This window comes from Aegilops tauschii, chromosome 4 (genome assembly GCF_002575655.3).
Source record: "Aegilops tauschii subsp. strangulata cultivar AL8/78 chromosome 4, Aet v6.0, whole genome shotgun sequence".
NCBI classification, from domain to species: domain Eukaryota; kingdom Viridiplantae; phylum Streptophyta; class Magnoliopsida; order Poales; family Poaceae; genus Aegilops; species Aegilops tauschii.
This window is the reverse complement of record NC_053038.3, coordinates 488231628-488242357: the sequence shown is the minus strand read 5'-3', so window position 1 is coordinate 488242357 and position 10730 is coordinate 488231628. Positions and strand designations below refer to the sequence as shown.

The following is a 10730-nucleotide window of genomic DNA, read 5'->3' as shown; positions in this document are numbered from 1 at the left end:
ATCGATCAGTGTAGTGATGATGCCTGTACTAGTATTATACTGTATTTTTCACAAGAGGATATTTCAGATTTCAGAGTGAAGCAGCTCCATATCCATGTGTATTTTTCCCCCGAGTAAAAGCCCAAGGCCAGCTTTTCTACATACCCATCCGTATTGCACACCATATCTACAGCTAGGGCAGAGTCATGACGGATAGCGAGGGCAGCTGCTAGGCACCAGTGCCGGCCGGCCGTGCACAATCTTTTATTCACACAGCTGCTGGCGATGACAACAGCAATTCTGCCTGCCAATCTCAGTCCCTGTCACTGTCCCCCAGCTCTCCAAATATATTAGCCCCCGGCCACCCCTCACACACGCACTTCGTCAAACCTTCGCTTAATCCCCACAGATCCTCATTCACATCGATTGATCATCGCAGCTAGCTAGGTTGCGGCAACATGGAGAGCGGCAGCACGGCGGCGTCGAGCGACGAGGCCGTGAGATCGCCCGGCGGGACGACGGCGGTGGCGGCCGCCCGGCCGTACTACGAGTGCGTGTTCTGCAAGCGCGGGTTCACCACGGCGCAGGCGCTGGGCGGGCACATGAACATCCACCGCCGGGACCGCGCCAAGCCCGCCCGCCTCACGACGTCAGCTTCCCGGAGCACAGAGTGCAACTTGGCGTACCCCCCAGCGCCGCCGGCCACGTCCCTGATGAGCAGCGGCGACTTCGCCATGTTGTACTACGGCCGGCACACCGGAGCCGGAGTGGACGCCGAGGCCGTGAGCCCTGGTAGCCCGATCCCGAGGGAGCTGAGCCTGTTCGGCGCGGACGACGACAGTCACGACGACCGTGACGACTGCTTGCAACTGGGCCTCCGGTGCCATGGAAGCAGCAGCGGCGACGGGTTCGAGCGGCGGCCGGACGGCGAGCTGCCGGAGAGGAAGCTGGACTTGGAGCTCAGGCTCGGGCCCGGGCCTCGTCCGAGGCACTGATCACTCGCACGGTACCCTGGTGCAACTCAGACACAGGAACGCACTCATCTATATACATGCATGGGCTTCCTAGCTAGTATTACTTCAGTTCTTTTGTTGCTTGATATCATTATTGCTATTCTCATCTTCTGCTGCTTGTTTATATGACTAAATGTATTTATATTTCGCCATAACAACAAGAGCAGATGCTTTGATGTATTGAATGTACATGGAGAGCTATATATGCTTGGCTCTTGTTTTGATTCGCATAATTCGGAGAACATATATAGGAAGAACAAAAGTGTAGGATTGCAATGTTATGTGATGTCTTCTTGAATCATGATCCAATAGCACGTGAACTGGCACTAAACAGCCTATGATATCACATAATAGGATAAATGCAGTGACAAAGAAATTTGCCTAGCTAATAGTACTGCAAATGAACTCTATGTGAACAAACACATGGACCTGATAATTACAACCTAAAAAGGACTTTGAATCAAAGATGACCAAGGTAATTAAGAAGCTATTCAAGCTCCATGCATGGAGCTTCAGCTACGAACCTGTGGTGTTTAGTTCCTTCTGCATGTTCTTAATGGGGAACACTAGTTCAACTCATTTTAATTTGCTAATGGAAGGTAGGAAAGATGGAGAGTGTAACAAGTTACTTCTCAAGGAACTACAAGGAGAAAGACCGTACCATTTCAACTTATGAAATTGCGTCATTTGATAGATCATAGGTATCAAGTTTAGTTTATGACACCTCCATTTCCAACCTCAATCTTCCTCAATGAGCCTCTTCGCTATCCCTTTCTCCATAGTTGAGTTGTGCGTCAAGGTGATCCAATATCACCACTTGTCTTTGTGCTAGCGGCAAATCTTCTTCAATCTCATGTAAAATTAGCCTGTCAAGATGGATACTCCATTTGCTCATCCCCTCATCCCAACTGGAAGACTTTGTTGTCATTCAATACACCGCTGACACAATTGCGGTGCTCCTAGTCTGTCAAGAACAACTCCAAAATATGTGGTACTTCTCAGTTAATACTTAAAGGAGCGTCCATGAGACATGATTTCCTCATTGCACCCAGAGTAATCAGTGGAGCTAATGTTGGAAGATTTACCATCAAGACGGTGACTGGAATGCCACTCCATATCCAGAGTAAAACCTATGATCCACTCTTCCTGTCTTGGACCCGGCAACAACAAACATGCATCGACTCCTTGTTGAAGGTGTTGTCTTCATGTTGATGCTCCAACCTTGATTGGTTGGACCTTGCACCCAAAGTGAAAATCCTTGCCCTAGCTAGCCTTTCGGGCTGGACTCGAAAATATTGATGCGATTATGTACTCCATTCTTGAAGGCGTTTTCTTGCGGAACATAACGACTTAGTCGTAGTTTTTCTTTTACGCATCCTATAATGGGTTGACATTTGCATACCATATCGTGTACTCCACTAAATCTAGCCCTTTCTCTCACATCGAAATATTGCATCCTAGCGAGAGACTTAGTCAAGATGTACACTAATTTGTTCTTGGTGCACACGTATTTAGAGCGAGCCCATAATAGACAAAGTAGGGGGCTCGACAGGACCAAAGACACTAGGCTCTAAAAGTTCAGTTGTTTGGTTTAGATTGTACTCCCTCCGTCCCATAATATAAGAGCGTTTTTTACACTAGTGTAGTGTCAAAAATGCTCTTATATTATGGGACGGAGGGAGTACATGTCTTTTCTCTTATGCACTTTGGTTAATCCCACGACTTCGGTTCTCAATAGTATACTGAACTTGTGCATATTTTCTAGAACTCATTCTATCCCACATTTACATGTCTTATATTCATATACATTATGTTATATTTGCTTAGATTTTGAAGTATAACTAGCCTAAGTAACGATGCACGTATGCTGGTAAATGTTAATCAATATTAGTTGTTATAAGTTCTAATTTAACATTATAAATATAATTTTGTATGATAGTTAGGTCTATATTTTCTCGTGGGTTTTAGCCTTTTTGAATTGAGTTTGAAGTGTTGAAGATATATTTTTGTTACATTCAGTTTCAACCCAAATCTAAGCAAAGTGAAAAAACATGCCTCCTGTTAGTAATACATTTGGCTAGGTAATATATAATATCTTGTTTATGTGTGTGTTCATATCCATATTTCTGAAAATATGTAAATATATTGCAGGAGTGTTTTAGAACATACATGTCTGGCAAGTATCTTGTGGTGGAGCTTTTCTAGAGTACAAAAGTCTTAAGCTTGGGTGTAACTAAGAGTTTGGTAGAATCGTGTGAGATGTTAACAAGTTTACTGCCATCATATCCCGCGACTCGTGCTTGTTACTAGCGCTTGTATCTTGGTTCTTCTTGAATCATATATAATCCTTTTTATCTTTGTAGGGGTTTACTTGTCATGGATGCTCCAGATTGCTTCAATGGGGTCACTCTAGTATTGAATTTGGGCATCATGTTTCACCATGATAATCAAACTTTTTATTCAAACTTGAGCGAGGTGGTCGCAACTGAAGACTTTGTTGATACGATGTCCAAGATTTGGAGAGATGGGCAGCGGGCTTCATAACCATGCAAAGATGGCAAATAAAAATTCATAAACTTCATAAATTGTTGCAGGGGTAGGAGAAAAATACTACTCCCTCCATAAATAAATATAAGAGCGTTTAGATCACTACTTTAGTGATCTAAACCCTCTTATAGTTCTTTACGGAGGGAGTAGTAAGATAAATAAAAAAGGGGAAGAAAAGCTTGCTTGATATTATTGATGATGTTGATAAGGAATCACAAACATCTGGATCAGATGATAGTAAAATTCCCTTAAAAGAGAGTGGAGTGGATCACTGTCCAAACTCGTGGGAGAGGAGGAAATCGATTGGCAACAATGGTTCAAGGTCTGACATTTGTGTGAGGATGATAACAGCACAATATAAATCCACATGATCGCCAATAGCAAACATCGTAACCTAGAGATGAGTTGGGGGTTACAAAATACATTAACTAACATTACAAAACCTTTTTGTGCCACTTGAAGACAATAGCTTTTCTCAATATGAATCTGTTATCGATGATATACCGCTTATGTCTCCCACGGAGAATGGTATTCTTACTACACTTTTCAATGTAAAGGAAGTTGGAGAAGCAATCTTTCGTATGAAACATAACAAAGTGCACAACTCTTGATGAAGTCGTTCATTTCCTCTGAGATGACCACATAGAGAATATGTAAATTTTGTTCTTGACTTATTATATAGCATGATGTATCTCCACAAAAAAAAAGTCTTACAACTTTTTTGAAATCAAATCCGGTTTATATTAGATCAAGAGAACATCGGACACAACCAGATAATGAGTAGCTAAATCTACGGACGTAAAAAATAACCCTAAGTAAAGGAGATACTATAAACAAGACCATATGCCTCCAAATTCTTGCTGAAGCCACAACCGAGCATGTCATCCTTGTGCCAACATAGCTCTCGTCAGCAATGCATAACATCAAGCAATTCAGCCACAAAAGTACCGGCAAAGACATGTGGACAATGAAATTTTGTTGGATCCGCAATAGTAAACCGTCTCATACGATGAAGATTGGCAATTACGACAAGCATATCGGCGGGGGAACCACCCCAGTCTAGCCAGACAGTCACACCAGTATGGCTGATCAAGCTAACTGACTTTACTCACAAAGGCTTGAAAGAAGGGGTTTTTGAAGAATACAAGGTTGTCGCAGACGATGCTTATGGAGCCATGCCGATGGACAATACAAAGAACCAAACCGTCGTCCATAAAGAACAATGGGGGCGGAAAAAAGACTCACAAGCCCCTTGAGACGTGATTGGAGCCTAGAGACTTTTATTCAAGAAACGTGTATATATATTAAAAGAAGAACCATGGCATGTGAATTTACTACGAAGGCAAGCTGTATTAACCTTGTATCCATCTTCCTGTACATGCTTAACAATCAAAGATTATTTTACCTGGAGAGTTAACCAAGGGTTTATGTGTGATAGTTTAATTAGTTCCATCGATCCTAGGCAAGGCTGATTCAATGGTATGACAGCAACTTAACACGAGAAGCACTATAGCAGCTGCACCCAGCTGAGTGTGTAAATAGAGAGATCCATATATACACACCAAACTAGTAAAGTGTGCTTTGACCCTACTAGAGAGCAATCTCATATAGTGGGATGAGTTTTACCAATACTCTCCCATGCTATAAAAAACCGAAGTACTAACTGGCGAACATTCTGTGGGAGGGGGGTGCCAAGCGAAAAATTTCTTGATGGCATTTTTAGGTGGTAGCAGATGGCAATTCTGCCCGTTTTTGCTGCAAAATTGTCTTCTTTCGAGAAACTATCATGTGTCTCTGAAGAAATTGTCATGCGTCTCTAAAGAAACTGCTAGCAAAAATGTACGCAAATGCCATCCCTCACAATGAACGTTCGTCGGCTATTGGGGTCCATAAAAAAAGATCTTCAATAGTCCATGGCTCAAATTCGTAAAATTTGAAATTTCATCAAGTCAAGGAATTTCAACTGTAAGTAGTACTCCCTCTGTAAACTAATATAAGAGCGTTTAGATCACTACTTTAGTGATCTAAACGCTCTTATATTAGTTTACGGAGGGAGTAGTTTTCAAATTGAGAGCCTAGAGATGCTAGCAGGTAGTGGCACCGGCCAGGCCTGCATACTTGGTCAAAATCACAAGGTGCAGCCTGGCCTGGCACACCCACACACCAGGTCATGTTATATATGCAAACAGTCCAAACTACAATTTCAAAAGGACACATCAGTGATGATGTACGTACGTACTATTATTATATTTAGCGCAAGAGGATACTTCGGTCTGAAGCAGCTCCACACATCCATCCGTGTTGCACAGCATACGTACAGCTAGGGCAGAGTCATCGACGAATAGCGAGGTTTAGCTGCCGGCCGGCCGTGGCACAATCTTTTATTCCCAAAGCTGCTGTCAAAAACAATTGTAATGCTGCCCGCCAATCCCTGTCTCTCTGTCGCTGTCCTCCCAAGCTCTCATATAGGCCGGCCCGGTCTTGCACACAACCTCGAAGATCTTCGATCGTCAAACCCTTCAATCGATCGGATTTGTCATCGCAGACTCGGTAGATTGTCGTAGCTGGCTTGCAACATGGAGAGTGGCAACAGCAAAGCGGCGTCGAGCGAGGAGGAGGCGGCCGTGAGATCCCACAGTTCGGCGGTGGCTGCAGCTCGGCACGGCGACGTGGACGCGGCAGCCGTGTCGCCCCCTAGCGCCCGGCCGTACTACGGGTGCGTGTTCTGCAAGCGTGGGTTCACCACGGCGCAGGCGCTGGGCGGGCACATGAACGTCCACCGCCGCGACCGCGCCAAGCCCGTCCGCCTCACGACAGAGTGCAACTTGGCGTATCCCCCAGCGCCGCTGGTGAGCAGCGGCGGCTTCTCCATGTTGTACTACGCCAGGCACACCGGCGCCGGAGTGAAAGCGGAGGCCGTGGCCGTGAGCCCTGGTAGCCCTATCCCGAGGGAGCTGAGCCTGTTCGGTGCGGACGACGGCACTGATGATCGTGACCTGCAACTGAGCCTTCGGTGCCATGGGAATGGCGGCGGCGACCGGTCGCGCGCGCTGGAAGGGCCGTCAGAGTGGTGGCAGGACGGTGAGCTGCCGGAGAGGAAGCTGGACTTGGAGCTCAGGCTAGGGCCTCGTCCCAGGAACTGATCACTCGCACGGTACCGCTAGTGCAACCCATACACACAAACGCATAAGCAACGCACTCATCTATATACATGATTTATCGATGATATAGATGTGGGCTTCTTATCTATAGTATTGTTTCAGTTCTTTTACTGCTTAATATCATTAATTATTGCTGTTCTCATCTTCTGCTGCTTGTTAATAACCGAATGTATATATATTTTACCGTAACAACAAGAGTAAACCGATGATTCGATGTATATCAAATATATAGACACAGATATATTATATACTTGTATCTTGTTTGATTCGCATAATTACGGAAAATATAGGAAGAATAAAAATGTAGGACTGCGGTGTTATGTCATCTTGAATTGCATATGATCCAATACCGCGTGAATTTGAACCAAGCAGAGCATGTTACATAATAATATAGGATAAACACAACAATCTTTCCAAGAGATCTGTGTCAAGGATAACTTTCTACTAAATACTACAAATGAATTCTTCGTGAAAAAATCACATGCCAATTCTACAAATACAAACTACCGCATTTTTTTTGAAAAAGGAGGATGACTCCCGGTCTCTGCATCTGGGAGATGCATGCGACCATTTTATTAATTATTCTTGAGGACCTTATAAAGTAGAACAACAATATGCCTGAATCCGCCATCTTGGCAACGTATGCCGCTACTTCTATCCAAATGATGAAGGGGTGCAAGCTGGGCCACATACCCAGACCTCTCACCTAAGCCTAACATCTAAAGCCGGAGGCCCCGACCGAGCCATCTGCCAGGTCCGGGGCTCAAACCGGTCCGACACACTCACATGTGTCGTCGTCACCGTCTTTCGCTGGTCCATCTTCAGAGCAGATTGAGGTGACAACCTTGGCAGGTCCTCCGCCATCGATGCCACCACGACCCCAAACGACGACCTCCACCTACGCGAGCCTTGGCAGATCCTCCGCCATTGATGCCACCACGACGCCAGCCGACGACCTCCACCTACGCAAGTCCATCTCCAAGCAACGGACGTAAATCCATGCTAGGATAGGGCCGCACCACCGCCATCGCCCACCACCCACAAGCGTCACCCAACCCCAAGGTTCCCAAAGCGGCGCCTTCAAGAAGGGAACGACACCATGAGCGCCGCCGCCGCCCAACAAAGTTAGGGCTTTCGCCCGGGAGACCTAGGGAAAGGTGAAGTGAGGAGATCTGTCCATACCAACATACTACCGCATACAAATACTTTCTAACGATTACAACCCAAAAAGGACGCCGTGTCAAAGATAACAAAGGTTGGAAGCTATTCTAGCTCCATATGCATGAAGCTTGACTTACGAACCTGTGTGGTGTTTAGCTCCTTCAGCACGCTCTCAATGTGGAATCCGCGCTGTTAACGCGGAACCTGATTTCGAATTATTTTGAATTTGCTAACAGAAAGCTAGGAAAGATGGAGAGTGTAACATGCCATTTCTGAATACAAAGTTGAAAATCATGACTTTTCAACTTACGTAAGATTAAGGTTGGAAAAAGCGGTAGGCGTAAGTGAGGCGGTTGGCCTTCGCCTAGTGCTTAGGCGGTGCTTAAGCGCCAAGGCGTGGCCTAGGCGGTAATATCGTTTTTACAATCAGGATGTATTTGTGGTATTATATGTGTGTCAATATTAGTTTAGGTCACATTAATAATTTAACTACCAGCTGCTGCCATTTGAATATGACATGTTCGACATATCAGTGCAATATGGGAAGATTTCTTACTCGGGTAGACAATTTCTTGCTAGCCCTGCCTAGACATGCGCTTATGCCCTAGGCGAGGCGTTTGACCTTCGCCTAGTGCCTAAGCGTGCCTAAGCACCTCCTAGGCACTGCCTTTTTTAACAGAGCGTAAGAATCCCATAACAAATTTGTACACGAACTTTCGTAATTCACTAGATTGCTTGAAAAAGATAGGGAATTATCAAGCTCAGAGTTTAATTTATGACTCTTCCCTTTCTATAGGTATGCCAGGCATACAAAATGGTGCACTGTTGCTACTGCAGCCACACTAAAGTGTATCTTCCGTGTCCAACGTATAGTTGTATTTACTATATGATTCTCCTTTTTAAAAAGGAACTTGTATATGATTCTAATACGTATAGTTCAGGGTCCTCCTCAATCCTACTCAATGGAGCCCCTAGCTATCTGTTCCTCTGCACCTGAGTTGTGCATCAAGGTGATCCACTATAAGGCTCTTTGTGCCAACAGTAGATCTTCTTCACTGTCACCTAAATTTAGCTTGCCAGGATGGAATGATTTGTTTGCACATCCCTCAGCCAGACATGGAAGAAATATTTCCTATCATTCAATACACCAATAATAGCAGCTCCCGTCCCATCAAGAACAAAACTGTAGAATATACAATAATTCTAATAATGCTCAAAGAGCTACCAGAATACTTAAAATTAACTTAACCATTTATTCCCTAATCCCAATGAATACCTTCCTGGATAAGACAACAGAACTTGGCAACTTGCATCAATCTTAGGGTACTTTGTGCAATATTCTTCTGGAACAACTCGGGCATCAATAACTGAATTCATGGCCCTCATAGTCATAGACATCACTGGACACAGATTGTCAAGTTTTGCAGCCTGGTTATCAATATGGAAAAGACCACGGTTATTAACTCGACTCTCACATACATGGCCACTTATACATCTGCACTGTCCAACTAACTGATAATATTATTGAGCATATTCTATCGGGCATGCATGCCGGCACTAGTTTTACTTTTTTTTCCGGGGGGCACTAGTTTTACTTTTAACCTGGGCACTGATACTTTCTCTTTGTTTTTGTTTCTATTTTTTGTTTTGTCTTTTCCAGCATTGCTTCCTTCTTTTTGTACTTTATTTTTCCTTTATTATGTATTTTTTCGTTTAGAAATGTTCTTTCTCCGTGAAACTAACCAAGTTGTAGTCTCTTAAAGCGTAGATTGGGTCTAAAAAGTAGAATTGCTAACGCCAAGGGGCGTCGGATTTTTATTTTTGCTTACATGTTGCACAATGAAAGGACCATAAATACACAAATAATATATGTGCAAATCTGGTGACATGACTATGCAACTAGGGTTATTTTTTCTTTTTCATATAAAGGTTGTACAAAATATATTTTTGCATTTTCTGTGCTACTTTTTCTATGTGAGTTCCCCAATTTAAGGTCATAGTTGCACAAAGAATATATGTGCAATTCTATTGATAGCAATGTACAACTGGAATTGTTTCTCATTCATAAATTTAAAATTACACAAATTTTTGCTGTACTTTTCTATGATGCTTTTTATTTTATTTTTGTGTCTTAGTTGCACAAACAATATATGGTCAACTCTATTAACAAGAATGTGCAACACAGGCTATTTTACTGTTTCTAAAATGCACAAAATGATTTTATGCTCTCTTGTTATTATTTTTCAGCATGAGTTGCACACTTTTGGACTACGTTTGCAAAATTACATGTGTGCAAATGTAATGATAGGACATATAATTGGATTAATTTGCACAAACCAGTAAATAAGTTTACAATCTATATTTGTGCTTTATGCTATTTTAGTTTTATTTTTGTTGTCGGTAGCACATTCTGAAGACAATGGTTGCACCAATTATTTGTGTACAACCCTAGTATTAGCAATGTGAAACTGGGCTATGTTGTCATTTATAAGATTGTGATTTCGTAAAATTTATTTTAATTTTCTTCTACTTCCTCTCATTTGTTACTTTCATTTTCTCGTGTGAGTTCCACATTGTTTAGGTCGTGGTTGGGATGTACACCTCGGGCTATTTTTACAAAATTTTAAATTAAGAATGCACAATTTGTTTATTACATTTTTCTTTCATGCTCTTTCTTTTTATTTTATTGTGGCATCTCATATGCACATTTTGAATCCAACAGTTGCACAAACAGTATATATGCAACTCTAATGGTAACAATATGCAACAAGAGCTATTTTCTCATTTCCAAAATTAAATTGCACAAAATAATCTTTTATGTTTTATCATCGGTCGTGTTTGTTGCACCTTAATAAGACTACATCTGCAC

At 42.9% G+C, this 10730-nt stretch overlaps 2 protein-coding genes across 2 annotated transcripts; both read left to right on the top strand.

The window, feature by feature from the left end:
- Positions 1-437: 437 nt before the first annotated feature.
- Positions 438-974, top strand: LOC109783660 (uncharacterized). Its single transcript, XM_020342252.1, has one exon. The coding sequence runs from the start codon at positions 438-440 to the stop codon at positions 972-974; it is 537 nt and encodes a 178-aa protein (XP_020197841.1).
- A 5141-nt stretch (positions 975-6115) lies between these two features.
- LOC109783659 (probable transcriptional regulator RABBIT EARS) lies at positions 6116-6682 on the top strand. Its single transcript, XM_073497389.1, has 2 exons — positions 6116-6198; positions 6238-6682. The coding sequence occupies exons 1-2, from the start codon at positions 6116-6118 to the stop codon at positions 6680-6682; spliced, it is 528 nt and encodes a 175-aa protein (XP_073353490.1).
- Positions 6683-10730: the final 4048 nt, after the last annotated feature.